At 35.8% G+C, this 16,476-nt stretch overlaps 1 protein-coding gene across 2 annotated transcripts in view; it reads left to right on the plus strand.

The window, feature by feature from the left end:
• Positions 1-8,913, plus strand: part of LOC127178207 (transcription factor HIVEP3) — an 81,398-nt gene extending 72,485 nt beyond the window's left edge. For both annotated transcript variants that reach the window (XM_051130927.1, XM_051130928.1), the window contains exons 4-7: positions 2,304-2,479; positions 2,610-2,711; positions 5,143-5,756; positions 7,185-8,913. In XM_051130927.1, the coding sequence (XP_050986884.1) occupies positions 2,304-2,479; positions 2,610-2,711; positions 5,143-5,756; positions 7,185-7,937 (1,645 nt within the window). In that variant the 3' untranslated portion in view covers positions 7,938-8,913. The remainder of the gene's footprint in view (positions 1-2,303; positions 2,480-2,609; positions 2,712-5,142; positions 5,757-7,184) is intronic.
• Positions 8,914-16,476: the final 7,563 nt, after the last annotated feature.

Raw genomic sequence — 16,476 nt, forward strand, 5'->3', positions numbered from 1 at the left:
CCCGTAACTTTTTTTTTTTTTTTTACATTAGTTGAATAAAAATGCAAAATGTATATATTTTTTTTTTTTTTTATTGAACTGAAAGCCATCTTAAACAAATGCACAGTGTGCATTGCACACACATTAAATTTCATGTAAATCATTCATGCAAACACACGTTTCCTATTTGAATTGGTCCATTTTAAAGTAGACATTTCACTCTGTAGATATATTTTTCATGTCTCTAAAGTAAGTATACGCGGAGTTTCGAAGTGACGCGCTCAAGTTCACAGAGACAGACGGCAGAAAGCGCGTCCTTTTTGCTTTAATTAGTTTACAAAAGCGCAACGTTTCCTTGTTTTTCTGAGTGCACACAAATAAACATTGAGTCATTACAGATTCGAAAGATGGCTATCACTCTTATCTGTATGACTAAAAATGACGGTATTTTAAGAGCAAGTGACCGCACCGGCGCGTCTGTCATGCAGTACCGCGCTACTATTCGGCTTCCACACTCGCACAGACACTTCAATAGCGCACATTTTTCTAGGTTAACATTAGATTGAGCGGCCATGTAAACTTGCTACTACAAACATCTTTCAGATAAAAAGCCATATGGTCGATGAATGATAGGTGAGCATTTGGATGTCCTGCTGTATTTCCAGTCGTTAACGATCTGTCCGTCGTGAACTCACTTGCTTAGCCACACCAAAGCATACAGAAGGAGAGCATAAAGAGACAGGTCAACTACAATTACGTTCAAAATTACAATATATCGTTTATAGTTTATTTATATAAAAGGTATATTTGTGTATAAATTTGGGTTTCATAGCGTTAGGATTCCCGGTCCCGCCCACTCCCGCTAACATTTTTTCCTATCCCGTCCCAATCCCGTGATTATTAGTGATTTTGTTTCCCATCCCGCGGGATTCCCGAAAAAATATCAGCCTCTAATGTGCAACTATTACAGGAGGATCAAAAGCTCACTGATGCTTCAGAAGTAAACATGATGCATTAAGAGCCGGAGGGTGAAAACTTTTTTAATTTGAATATCAGGGTAAGTTTAACTTATTTTGTCCTCTGGGAAACATGTAAGTATCCTCCGTAGCTTCTGAAGGGCAGTACTAAGTAAAAAAAAATGATATTTAGGCAAAATAAGAAAAATGTACACATTTTTCCATTCTGTTCAAAAGTGTTCACCCCCATGTGTGGTTTTTCCTTCTGGAGCATCATTGAGCATTTAAACCTTCTGTAATAGTTGCATACGAGTCCCTCAGTTGTCCTCAGTGTGAAAAGATGGATCTCAAAATCATACAGTCATTGTTGGAAAGGGTGCAAATACACAAAAATGCTGGAAAACCAAAGAATTTGTGGGAACTGAAGGACTGCAGTTTAACTGTTTAGGACCAATTTCATGAACAACTATCACTAAATACACAGTTGTGGATCATTCAGGTAACAACATAGTATTGAGAATCAAGGGGATGTAAACTTTTGAATGAGGTCATTTTGATAAATTCAGCTATTATTTCCTCTTGTGGACTATATATAAACTTCTTTTATGTGAAATATCTTATTCAGGTCAGTACTAAATAAACAATAACACGCATTTTGTATGACCCCTCTTATTTTGGTAAAATAATTAACATTTTTAATGATTCTGAAAGGGGATGCAAACTTTTGACCTCAACTGTATCTTAGATTAGGTAAATGTGTCTGCTAAGAATAGTCCAATACAACAAAAATCAGCTTAGCAACCATGCGAACACTACAACAATATTACAAAATTAATTTAAATATATTATTGTTAATCTTCAATATAAATTACTTTCTCTATGGACTTATGCTGCATATTTAATTTCTCTCATCCGGCTCTCTTTTTGTTTCTAGCCAAATTTACTTTTAAATTCCTGATTGTTCTAGAATATATACAGTAGGAATGTCATTTTATTCAACTATATCTCTTGTACAATACTTTATTTGAGTAAACTTGTATTATGTAAGAGACCTTAAGTAGACGCATGATATGGAGTTAATAGATTTTTATATGCGGCCAGTTTTATCTCTCTGTCCTCAGTTGGAATTGTCTTGCCAGCAAAAACACCTAGTTTAAGCCAAAGCGTGGTTTCTTGAGACCATCAGTGAACTGACAAGTGCTGAAAATACATAGTGGCAGTCCAGACCTCTTCTAATGAGGGATTCGATGTTTTGGAAAATTCATATCAGTATGCTGCCAAAGTGAAGGCTCTATCTTTACATTATTCATCTTAATGAATATGTTATTATTCTTAACCTATCTGTCTGTCTCTCTCTCTCATGGGCAGGTATAAGTCAAATGAGGACTATGTATATGTTCGGGGTCGGGGGAGAGGAAAATATGTGTGTGGGGAATGTGGGATTCGCTGCAAGAAGCCCAGCATGCTAAAAAAGCACATTCGCACTCATACGGACGTCCGTCCTTACGTCTGTAAGCACTGCAACTTCGCCTTTAAAACCAAAGGTAGGCGCATATCTCTGTTTTAAAATTCATCCCATCCTGTTACATCACAGTTTCTCTGTTTAAGTCTCTCCTATCACAAAATGGTGTCATTTATGTATCCTGTGTCATTGAGAATACCTTTTCCTCAAAGGGAACCTTACCAAACACATGAAGTCCAAGGCCCACGGTAAGAAATGCCTGGAGATGGGTGTTTCAGAGTCATCTGTGGATGAACTGGAGTCTGAGGAAGCAGGTAGGGTTGACAAAAACAGTTGTTGTGGTTTGATGGACACAGTTTCTCAGTAATTATTCCTTGCATTATGTAAGTGAGGACTTACAGACTTTCAGGCGTAGTTTATTGTGTTGAAGTGCTTTCATATGATATTTCACACAGATGGCTTGTGCTATAGTGCAGTATAAATTTCAAAATCTTAAATTGTTCAACCCTTGGGCTACAGACTAATTCTAGAACGTATTCTACCATATCTAGATCTTTTTAAGCTTGTTTGCTTCATTGGTGCAAAAGCGATGTCAACCTTGCAGTGTGCTTTCAGATTTGAAAGTTGAAAGAGGCCAATGAAAATAGTTTGCCATAAAGAGAAGCAAGACTGACCTTCAGTTTACCGTGTTTATATAAAGCCAGAACTTAAAATTGCCTTGCTCCCTGTCTGTCTCTCTCTCTCTCTCTCTCTCTCTCTCTCTTACTTTGTCTCTTTCTTGACATTTCTCATTCTCTGTGCATCTGAGAGCTACAAGGACATTTCATTCAGCCACACTCCATTCAGTAGATTTTAAATGTAGCTGATGAATGAAGCACAACTTAGAAACACATTTTTTTTTATTTGAATGTTATATATAGCTTTGCCTGGGGGAATAGTGAGAGTTTATGTGAGGAGACTGGGGCTAGTCACAAGAGCTTAAAATCAAAATTATACATATGTATATTTTCTTGATTTTTGCTGTAGCTGTTTGATGAACACAAATAAACTTATTAGTGTACATTCAGACAAATATCAGCTATATAATGAACAATTTTGACAAGTTTGAACTGTGTTTTCGGGACAAGGAAATGTTTCATAAATGTCAAGTTGAGGCAAGCCTCCACATGCCTTATACATTTTATACAAAAGTAATGGTAAAGACATTTATGATGTTACAAGAAAAATTATATTTTCTGTTCATTAAATCCAGAAAAAATCTTAAATGGAACTAAAACTGAAACATTTTCCTTACTTAAAATAACAAAAAGTTTAACTTGATATACTAAAATAACTAAAACTGAAATTAATATATAATTATAATTAAGAAAATATTAATTATATATATTACTTATACATAGAAGTCAAAGGTTTTTGAACAGTAAAATTTTTTGTTTTATAGAGAAGTCTCTTTTGCTCACCAAGACTGCATTTATTTGATCCAAAGTACAGCAAAAACAGTACAAATGTTAAATATTTTTACTATTTAAAATAACTGTTTCCTATTTGAATATATTTTACAATGTAATTTATTCTTATGATTTCAAAGCAAAATTTGGAGTTGGTAATTTTTTTAGAGGATCTACTAAATTGATCAAAAGTAAAGACATTTATGATGTTACAAGAAAAAATATATTTTCTGTTCATTAAATCCAGAAAAAAATCTTAACTGAAACTAAAACTGAAACTACAAGTAAAAAAAAAAAAACTTTTTCCTTACTTAAAATAACTTGATGTACTAAAATAACTAAAACTCTATTTATTTATTCCTGTGATTTCAAAGCAGAATTTTTAGCATCATTACTCCAATCACATGATCCTTCAGAAATCATTTGAAATATTCTGATTTGCTGCTCAAAAAACATTTTTTATTGTTATTATTATGTTGAAAAGTAGATTTTTTTTTTTTTTTTTCAGGTTTCTTTGATGAACAGAAAGTTCAGAAAATCTTTTGTTAAATTATAAATGTCTTTATCATCACTTTGGATCAATTTTAAGCATGCTTGCTAAATTAAAGTATTAATTTCTATCATTTCTTTCCCCAAAAATTATACTGACTCCAAGCTTTTGAATGTTATAGTGTATAATGTTACAAAAGATTTTTGTTTTAGATATATGCTGATCGTTGGATCTTTCTATTCATCAAAAAATCCTGAAAAAAATGTACTCAACTGTTTTAAATATTGATGATGATAATAATAATAATAAATGTTTCTTGAAGAGAAAATCAGCATATTAAACTGATTTCTGAAGGATCATGTGACACTAAAGACTGGGGTAATGATGCTGAAAATTTAGCTTTGATCACAGAATAAATTAAGTTTTAAAATATATATTTAAATAGAAAAAATATTTCACAATTTTACTGTTTTTGCTGTATTTCGGATCAAATTAATGCAGGCTCGGTGAGCAGAAGATTCTTTGAAAAACATTAAAAATCATATAATATAAAAACTTATAATAGCATCACATTGATACTAAACACTGCAAGTGAAAACTGGAGTAATGGCTTCTGAAAATTCACAGGAAAACTATAGTACCAAAACGACTTTCAAAAATGAGTTTACACCTATGAAAATAAACTGGATTAAAAAGTGTGACAACTAACCCCGGTCTCCTTGCTGATTCATAATTAAGTTGTTTCTATTTGTTTTTGTGTGCTGACTCCAGCTATATTTTTTAAACACATCCATTTCTGTCCAACAGGGGGCAGTGAGGAGCGAGTGTGTGAGTCAGAAGAACAGGAGGGGCACCAGTTCTCTGATGTTGAAGATTCTGAAGCAGAAGATGATGATGATGAGGAAGAGGACTTCTCTTCCCACGATGAACCATCTTCAGCCTGTTCCACCGATACTCGTCAATCTACAGGTGACCTCTCTGAAAGCGGCCAAGGCTCACAGGCCGAGCCATCTGACCCTACAGTAAAAGAGGAATACTCCTCACCCCACAGACCGTGGCCTGGCATACGAGCCACGTCTCCATGCAGCAAGAGGGCGTCGTTCTCCCGCAAGGGCTTGGAGGTTTCCCCGAGGACCTTCTCCCCTAGCAGTGAAGGCTCTCCCCTTAGAAGCCTGTCTCCAAGGCTTGATTTGTCCTCACCTAGCCGTCATCTCTCGCCTTCCCCAGAGAGGGGCCCGTCACCCATTAGAGGCCTCTCCCCTCTGCGGCCTCTCTCACCTCTGAGGCCTGTATCCCCGGCGCGGTACAGGAGCGCAAGAACTCTCTCCTCTCATACGCCCCTAAAGCCTCAGCATCGGCCGCACAGCTCACCCGCAGGGCTCCACTGGGAGCCTAAAACACCAGCTACTGACGGTCAAAAGGTGGGTAAAGCTACACAATTTAAATGATTGTGCAAATATAATCAAATGAGGCTTACTAGAAAACCATGCCCGTGATGATGATTCTTCTTGCATGTTTTGTGGCACTTTCAAAGTGAAATATCTACCAAGTGCGAAATAGCACAAGAAAAAGATGAACAGTAGGGGTGCGACGATAAATTGATGCACTGCGATTCGTGGATCGATTCTGAGATTTTCTGAATGCATTGCGATTCTCTCTGGAATCGATTCTGAGCTTAGTTTTTAACAGCAGATGGCACACTAATCTAGTTTTTACTAGAGTTTTAACTGCACACTCTAATGCTCACGAAGAACAACGCTGAAGAGCATCATGTTTTCTAACTTCAGCAAGTGTGAAATAATACAAGAGAGAGATGAATGGTACGGCTGCGACAATAAATCGAAAAAAATATTTATTTATTTATTTATTTCGACAAAAATAGAGGCATTTTTATCCAGTGAGTGGGATTTTTATTATTTAATTATTTATTTATTCATTTATTTATTTTTATTTATTTATTTATTTTACAAGAATTCAGGTAGAGGAAAATTTTCGAGCCTATATGGGATTTTTATTTTTATATTATTATTTATTTTTTTATTTTATTTATTTATTTAGTTTTATTTATTTACTTATTTTTTATCATTTTGACAAGAATTTAGGTAGAGGCAATTTTTTGCAGTAAGCCTATGTGGGATTATTATTATTATTATTATTATTATTATTGTTATTGTTATTATTATTTTTATTATTTATTTATTTTATTTATTTATTTACAGATGTTTTTAAATAATTTTGACAAGAATTTAGATAGATGGAATGGGTATGTGGAATATTTTTTTATTTTTTTATAATTTTGACAAGAATTTAGGTAGAGGCATTTTTTTCCAGTGAGCCTATGTGAGATTTTTTTTTTTAAATAGCTTGAAAATGGCAGTGTCAGCGTGCAGTGTTCATCAACAAAATGTTGATTTTGTGAACAAAAAGTGTACATTTTAATGATAATCAGAAAATATTTTAAACTCAAATCAAAAAATGATACATTAAAAATGTACACTGTTTAGGAAAATATTCTGAAAAAAAGAAACAATGCACTGACAATGAGGATAATCCATAAATCTAGTGCATCCCAGTAAACATGTGTAAGTTATATTGCAAATGCATTTTTTCCACGATGCACTAAAACATGGACAATGAAAATCTAAAACAAGAAATTCCAAACTCTGTATTACACTTTCACGTTAATTTACGTTGAAATGTTCATTTTGCACGTTCTTGTTAACTAAAGTAAATATCTGCTCGTCAAAAATATTCGTCAAAAGACGAAATGAGTACAGCAATGTAAAAAATAAAGACTCTCAGTAAAACAAAGGAATGTTCAAGTTACAATGCCATGTCTCCCCCTACAGGACAAGCATGGTACTCATCCACCTCTACAGGAGCGTATGCCCCCGGATCCCTGCCTGCTTTCCCCATCCCTACGCTTCTCTCCAAGCGAGTCTTTCCCTCCCACTCCTGTGGCGCCACGGACAGTGGACCGCATGTTTAGCCACCTTCCTCTACATTCCCAAGATCAAGCCCGCATGCCCTATCACATGATTCCCATTGGGGGCATCCAAATGGTGCAGCTCAGACCCCGATCACGCCCCAAACTGGAACGACAGTCATCCTCCACCCCTTCGCCCACCTCTCCCAAAGAGGACTCCCCTTTTTCCCTCACCAGGAGGGATTATCCATGGATCTCGCTTCCGGAAACCAGTCCGCAAAGAACTCTGGCGGACAACAGGACAAAAAGCCAAGATGAGGGAGCCAGCCGGTCTGACCTGTCTTGTCCCAGTACAAGCTCGACGTTACCCAAGCTCCCCTCTTCAGGGGAGCAACGGACTGCAAAGGTCAGAAAGCAATATGGCGACTCGAGCTCCGCCACAAAGACTCGCACCTTCAGTCCCGAAACATCCAGGAAAGCAGCGGCAGACAGCGATGAAGGAGCCGAGAGGAGCTCGCGGGGCGAAGGCGCGAGTTCCTCGCGTGAAACCAGACAGCTGCGCGAGACGGAAAAGCCCGTAGCGGCGCCACTCAGGGGACGTGGCTCTTTTTCAGAAGGATGTTCAGGATCTGACAGTGCTCCTCAGAGCCAGGAAGGTGATCCAGATAGCACTTAAAAGCCTCTGTGCACAATGGTGAAATGCTTTCTACTGCTAATACTACTATTGTTTTGTTTTGTAATGCGCTTATTTTTTATATACAAAATTTTCAATACTATTGGTAACTTGGTAAATGTTTGTTCTGCAATATTCAAGATTGTAATATGATGCACTTTTTTTTCTTGGAAAAAAAAATATTTCTGTAAATCGATTTATGTCTGTCCCTCCTGTATCTTTATTGACATTGCAATCTTAATATATCTATTTGAATATGTATATGTAAAGAAAAAAAAACTTGTACTTGTAAAACATTAAGAATGGGTATGAGAATACATTTCTAAATGACCAAGATGAAAACTTAAATCGAGAGTAATTCCAATATTTCGTCTCTTGTCCAGTATTGCGCAAATTCTAGTGATGTGTGCCTTTTTCTGTCCAGATTTACTGCTTGAAGTGTCAAAGATGAAAGGCTGTGAATTCTTTTTATGAATATAGATTTCTTTTTGTGTTTCAAATGAGCTGGTATTCGAAGACGCGGGAGGATTTTCTTTATACGTTAGAGTAAACGAGACAGGCGTCGTTGTTGAATAGACGACAAACAAAGGTTTTGGCGGAGAGCCTTGCAGGGAAATTGCACTGAAGTCATATTTTTTATAATACGAGTGATTAAATGATTAGATAAATTGTCTCTGTACAGATAGAAAGTCTATGGTCCATATTTATTGCCATGTGAAAATATGAAAATGCCTATGTTTTGTTTACTTTGGTTTTCAAAGGGATTTCTATTGTTGTTTTTATTATTCTTTACACTTTTTTTGTTAATAGTTACGTTTTTTTAGTTCTGACCTCAAGACTTGAAATGAAGAAACTGGACAGGCTTTCAGTGAAGTCGGTCAAGAGCCGAGGTTCTGGATGGATCAAATGCCCTCCAAATTTGTCACAGACATTTTGCATTTCTGAACCAATAAAGGTACACCAGGAATTACTAAACCTGCTTACCATGGTGTCCAGTGTTTTGCGACCAGCAGATGGTGCAGTCTGTTCATTCATGCCGCTTTCATTCTCATTTTCTAGCTCTCCCTTAGGGACCTGAGCAGGTGGACTTGTATGAGCTGTGTGGGAGGCATTCGTGGCCCGTTCGAGCCAGGTTTTATAGTTTCCGGAAGAGAAAAAGATAGCAGTGTAGAGTCAAATATCTGGGCTTCCGCAAGATTTTTTATTCCCATGCGATAAACATTCAAGTCTGAGACGTGGCAGATCATCTGTTCACTTCCTAAAGGCAGTTGTCCAAGGCTGTCTCTTTTTTTTTTTTTTTTTCTTTTTTTTTTTTTGTAGTCTGTTCTTCTCGATACTTTTCAAACTCATAAAAGTGATGTAATATTTTTTTGTTTTATCCATGTAGTTTCACAGCTGCGTGTGATGGATGCGTTTCCTGTGGAGAATGTTGCACAGACCTTGAAGCCACTCTAATCATTTCATCAAATTCTTTATCTGAAAAGATTCAGGTACAAGATGTGCTATTGGCATAACACACAGTAGGACAACAGATATCATGTGAAATATTTTATTATTTATGACTAATTTTATACAGACCATTTTATATTAGATTATTACTTTTAATAGTAATGCTTATGTAAGGAATAACTGACGACGGGACGCTGAATTCTTAGAAAAATGGTGATGTGAAGAGGAGTGGCCCTCACATCAGGTGTGCATTATTTTCGAAGAATTCAATGGACCAAAGTCAATTATTCCGCTTATACTACGGTTACCACACCTCAAGACATCGAGCAGAAGATATATTTCAAGGTATTCGTTCTTTTTTTTCTTATGCATCTCATCCAACACCTTAGTTGCTAATTTCAAAACGTCATTTTAGACCGAGTAACGGAAGACTGAGCCGTTGATAGCAGACGAATGCAGTTAATAATGAAGTTATTAGACAGAGAGAGAGATTAGCCGTGTATGAATTAGCCTACCTTTCTGAGTCTGTGCGTCTCTCAAAAATGTTTGGCAGCAGTATCTCTACTAATAGTGAAACTTTCAGTTCATTTTCTTCAGGAACAGCGCCGTTGTTACCTCGCTTGTGAGAAGTCATGTAGTTTTTAAGTTGTTTAAACTGATTAAATCGACAGAGCAGTGCTAACAACCGTACATAATAAAACGTAATTTTGTGGCAAAAACGTGAAAATAATCTTTCGTTTTTATCTCACTGTTTATGGTATTTACTTGTTTGACCAGTGTAAGTGTGCGTTTCGGTTATTTTGCTGTTTTGAGACCTTTGAAATAAGTGAAATTCTGTGGCGAAGTGATATAAAGTAATGCGGTCAGGAGCTGCCTGGAACTACGTTCGCCGTACGTTTTCCTAAAAATTATTGCGCACCCTAGAACGTTCGTCAGCCAATCAGATTCAAGCATTCAAATGCCATGTAGAATAAGCTACTATAAATAAGGGTTTAAACAGACGATGTTCCACAGTCTGTTTTAGCCTGATTTCCTTTAATAATAAATGAAATGATATTGAGCTTAGTTATATTATCCCACCAGGATGGCTTTGTGTAATGGACTACTTGCACAACTACTTCCGCGAGTGGCTGCGGCTCCGCCCACTGAGTGGCAAGAAGACTGAGTGGCAGCATTGATTTCAACGCGAATGCTGCGACAGAACACACAAAACGCCTCTAAAACAACAACGAGCTTTGCGGTTGACTGTACAAAGAGATATGACAAGAAACCTGAGGTATGTTTTTACAGACTGCTGAAAGCTACTGAAAAGAGAAGCAAATTAATCGCTGCAATTCAAAGAAACAAATGGTCTCCAGGCAGCGAAACACGGATTTGCAGTTATCATTTCATGTTAATATGTTGAATTGTGCAGTAAAATCATATCCTATATATTGTATTGTAATATATCGTACTGACAAGTCATCAACTAAATATTCACCATATTAAATTCTGCATAACTGGATGTTTTTAAATAAACACTGATAAAAACTATATACGTTTTTTAGCTGGACGATATATCGTTGACATAAGTGATCATCGGAGTTTAGACCAACCTATTTTGTATTTACAAAATGAGTTCACAGGCAAATTTGCTTTATTTATTTTCCCCTGCGTCAAAATCAGACACATATAAGTGTTAGAAAACACGATTTCTGACTGCATCAATATCCACTGACCACTGGATATTTGTTAAGTTGTTAGGAACCTTATATCAGGTTTAGCAAGCTTTAGTTTAAACTGATTGTCGTTTGTTTTACTCGTTTTCGCATCTTCCCTATTAAACCCATTCACGGTGAAAGCTGTTTTGCCACTCAGTCTGTCTGAGGGGGCGTGTCCCGGCGGCAAAGTGACGTCAATGCATACCCTCTAAACAAAAAGCTTCTAATGAGAACGCAGATTATTACTACATTTTAGGGCTGGCATTTCTTAAAAAAAATTTAATCATATTCTCTGCGTTAACATGAATTATCTTCAACCTGCTTAAATGTTACTATAAATATATTTCCCTTCCATATGTGTATTCTGAATAATAAATAAATATATTTCCCCACTAACCTGCCGCATTCTCATGAACAGCATTTTTCTTTTACTGATCATATTTCATACCTGTTGAATGTACAATTTTAAATGAGTTTTACTGATAAACACCCTTACGATAATTAACCATGATTTTATATGTTTATTTTTTATTTAGTAAAAGTGCCATGTTTTTCCATATTTACCATTTGTATAACAACACTTTTACTACAAATAGCCTACCGTCGTTAAACTATGGTCACTATGGTCAACAATCACTTATGGGCCTTTCTCACATTTCCGGGTTTCTCATAGGGGAAGTCATCATAGTTGGGTAAAATCTGAGAGCAGTGAATGGGAGAGTACCACAAATATATTTTTTGCTCAAATAACGAAAGAAAAACTGTGCGATTAGTGTTTTCACAACTTTCAGTCAGAGACAACTTTCAAGAGAGACTGATATCAGCATTCAGAAGAGAGAACAATGTCAAATTTACCGTCTCTCCCATAAAGGTGGCATTAGAAACACACTCACATTAGTGTTTACTAAGTTTCTGTAACTTGATGAAAAGGTGATATAATACAAAGCATAGTGTTATAAATGTACATACATTTTTTTAAAAATCAAAATATGAAAAACTTTATGATGAAGATGACCATTGAAATGGATTAAAACTTCACGTTCCGTTGAGTTTGTAGAATTCTGTACACAGTAATCACCAGAATATGTCTCCTGTCTCTGAAAATTTCTTGATTTTAAAAACATCCCACTTACTCTCATTTTATTAGGCGTTTAGGTCAACTAGATGATTACAGCATACTGGAAATGTACATAACTGGAAAGAATTCAGCCGTAATATTTCGAAATGGAAGTGCGTCACAAGGCTCAGTGCAAGCAGTCCATTGTTTTTCTCACACCATTAGCCAATGTAAGTAGTACAATCATTAATCAGCTGAAATCTACAGGTTAAATGGGTCAAGTGATTAAAATTTGAATGTGGTTCAACCCTGGTGCCATACCTTTATGTCTTTATTTGCCTTATCGTTATCACTTTCTCTTGAATACAGTCTGGTGTAAACATTAACCTATCCCGTTTAGTGATACACTCCACAACAATGTATTTTATTTTTAGTCTCTGTTAGTCTGACACTTGGGATTGTCTTTATTGGCTTAACACTGGAAGATATAAACAAAGCTGTACAGGTGTGTATATTACACTCCTATATATATATATATATATATATATATAAGATCAAAACCTTTCATCAAAGTTGTCCTAAAACGAAAACAATACCCGTTCTTGTCTTAGGACAACTTTGATTAACTTTGTTGATCCATTTCAAATGTTGACTACTGTATATATATATATATATATATATATATATATATATATATATATATATATATTTGTTTTTTTCTTCATTATTTATAAAGAAATTATTAAGAAAATTAGAGAACAAGTGCACAGCTTAATTATTGATTTTTACTGAAATAATTTAAATATAGTAAATCACATTTTCATGTCTGTAGGAATTACTATATATAACTTAAGGTAAAATTGTCTATGACATCAACCTGTTATGCCTGAAACCTCTCTTTTAAGTGCAAGATTCTGCTGCAATTCTTTATATGTATCCAGGAAACAGGAAGTTAGATCTACTTGAAGGTAAAGCTCAGAATAGTCAGTCAGTCTCACTGATGGAGGGAGGTTGAGAATGGAAATTGTAGAGCAGAACTAAATGTTCATGGACAGATCGAAGGGATGAGAAGGACAGTAATTAAAGATAAACAAAGGTGTTTATGGGAGGAGGGAACAGAGACACCCTAACAGCTTTTAAATGCTAATACTACACCTCCCTCCACTGTGTTTTTATGAGGGAGTAGCTGCTGTTTTCAGGTTAATTTGCTGTGGTAGCATAAATGTAAAAAAATAGTAACTGAACAGGAAGTTCAAGTTAAAATTTATTTTTTTTTTCAATCAATATTTTTGTTAAATTTAGTTTCATGCGAAGCACTATCAATAGCTATGACTTTGAGATGTTACATATTTATGAAACCAGCAAAAACATTTCCGGGAAAATAAAATATGTAATCATTAATCAATATTTATGTCCTGCTATGATTTAAATGTCTTTTAATCTGTTTACTTTGATAATAACAAGGGTGAAGCATTTTAATTGTGCAGGGGTTGAAACTACAGGTTAAATATTACACACATTAGTTGAGCGCAAAGGCACCTATTATGCCTCTTTTTTACAAGATGTAATATAAGTCTCAGGTGTCCCCAGAATGTGCCTATGAAGTTTTAGCTCAAAATACTGCACAGATCATTTATTATACCACTTCGAAAATGCCTATTTTGAGTGTAAGCGGAAACACACTGTTTTTGTCATGTCTCTTTAAATGCAAATGAGCTGCTGCACCTCCCCCATTTTCCAGAACAGGGCTGTGTCTTTACAGCTCATGCCTCGGATACTCTGCCAAAACAAAATCTGTTTGATTTCGATTATCATGTCTGTCACGCTGAAAATGTATTTGCATACGTTTTAAGTCTATATTAGTGTAAACTTCTGAAATATGGTTTTTGAGCACACACATCTGAAGCATGTGGGCAGAAAGTGTCTGTCACTCCACACGTGAGTACTAAACTAAATTCTCTCTCTAAATTCTCTCTTATTAACACACACAGTTTCTGCCAGTCTCATATTAATCTTGAGTATCTATAGAGTAGTATTGCATCCTTCATATGTCTGAAGAGTCTTTAATTACAGCTTTATGCTTCTCTCTGAAAAAAGTTGAGCTCCTGGAGGCGTGCTGTGGGTGGAGCTAAAGAGTCACGAGCACGCGCAGCTTTGTGTAAGTATAACGCACCCCTGGTTGACGTGTGTGGGTTTTCTTCCGGGAGAAGTGCCCATGTAAGGAATTCCACCCTTTATGATGTCATGCAGGGCTATACTCTTTAAAAAACTTTCTGAAATACTCCGTCATACATCCGACTTGTTTTTTGAAACTTCGGTTATGTTTAGCATGAGAATACAACTCTTAAACAGTGTAAATAAGTCAGAATGCATGACATAGCATTAGACCTCTCCTGTCAAACTGTCAAATACACACAGGGTTAAGTCAAAAACACAAACAAGTTACATAAACCCAGTTGGACATTGTAAAGATTTCTGCGAACGGCTTGTTCTGAGACACTGCTTATGATTTATAGGGATTTAAAAACAAAGTAGAAGGATTTTTATCATTATATAGGGTGGTTGTGTACACACACTGCTAACACACATTTATGTTCAAACACCATGTAAAAGTGAAGTTTGCATTCTCTATTCCTCAAGGATGCAACTGAAAAACTGATAAAAAGTGACAATAAAGACTTTTTCATTGTTACAATAAAAGTTTTTTGTTTTACATTTGTTAAAGAATTACATTTTCCACAGAACTATTAGGCAAGCCAACCCTTTGTAATTGTGATAAGATATGTTTCTTGATCATCCAGTCAACATATTAGAATGATTTATGAAGGATCATGTGACACTAAAAGCGGAAGTAACAGTGGAATCACAGGAATAAATAACATTTTAAAATATATTAAAATAGAAAACAGTGTTTTAAATAGTAATAACTGTTCACAATATTACTGTTTTTAACTGTAGCTCTAAAGGCAGTTTTTTTTTTACCTCAAAGCTTGGTTTTTGCTCTGATATGCCTTTTATTAAGACATGTGTTCCCTTCCAAATCATACCCATTCAATTGAATTTGCCACAGGTTAACTTCACTCAAAGTGTAGTAACATTTACAAGCAATATGAATGCTCCTGAGCTAAATTTCAACTGTCCTAGATGAGGGTTTGAATACTTACGCAATGGAATCGTTTAAGGTTTTTTTTATTTTTAAAAAATTTGCGAAGATGTGAAAAATCTGTTTTTGCTTTGCCATTGTGGTTTAAGGAGCATAGACTGATATGGGGGGGAAAAGTAATTTAAAGCAGTTTAACATAAGGCAGCAACAAATAAAGGGGTTTGAATACTTTTGCAAAGCACTGTAAGTGAAGGATAATATGCATTCATTTTCCATTACTCTAAATATTGTATACTGTCAAGCTCACTATGGCTACTTATAAGTGAATGCATTAAACTGATTATGTGAGAAGAAAAGGACTGAAAGGTGCTCTGAGAGACATGAAACTAGCTCAACTATGTAGGAAATGTCATAAGCTTTAATTATATATATAAAGGGCACCTATTATGCAAAATCCACTTTTACATTGTGTTTGGACATAAATGTATGTTGGCAGTGTGTGAACACAACCACCCTACAAATATAAAAATCCACCCACTCCTTATTTTTTAATTCTCATTAAACCAAATCAGTCTCACTAGAAATGCCGTTTTGATTCTCTAAGCAATGTGATGTCACATTGTTTAGGCCCTGCCTATGGCCGCTGACTGACAGTCCTGCATTGCCATAGGTTCTGCCCTCAGCGAGTTGTCTTCGGTTGTATGCTGTCCTCAATTTTCTCCACGCTCAAGCAGCTGTAACGTCAACAATGTTTTGTGTTTGGATGCAAGACTAAACATAAGAGTCTTCATTTTCTCCCAACATCGGAGCCACTGTGGATGCAGTGAATTAATTGGAAAAAAGGGGCATAATAGGTGCCCTTTAATATACATTTCAAATAAATACATTGACTGCAGAATACTTCAACTGACCAGTCAGGATAAAGAATTTTTTTGAACACCCGAGTCCCACTAGTTTGTGGTATGAAAATGTTCATATTCTTCAAGGATGCTAAAAAGAAGCTAAAAATGTAACAACTGTCTTTAATCAGAGTTCACTCCCCTCCCGTCCTTGGAGCATCTCTCTGATCAACATGCTCTGAAGGAAGAAACCGGAAAGAACATGATAGGATTTTGGAGGGATGAGCACATTTCCTCTGTCTATGGAATGCAGAGGAATGTGTTCTATCACTCAGCAGTGACTTCCTCCACAGTGTCACACATTCTTTCATCCATCTGCAGAAGATAGGATTTG

Source organism: Labeo rohita, chromosome 16 (genome assembly GCF_022985175.1).
Source record: "Labeo rohita strain BAU-BD-2019 chromosome 16, IGBB_LRoh.1.0, whole genome shotgun sequence".
Taxonomy (NCBI): domain Eukaryota; kingdom Metazoa; phylum Chordata; class Actinopteri; order Cypriniformes; family Cyprinidae; genus Labeo; species Labeo rohita.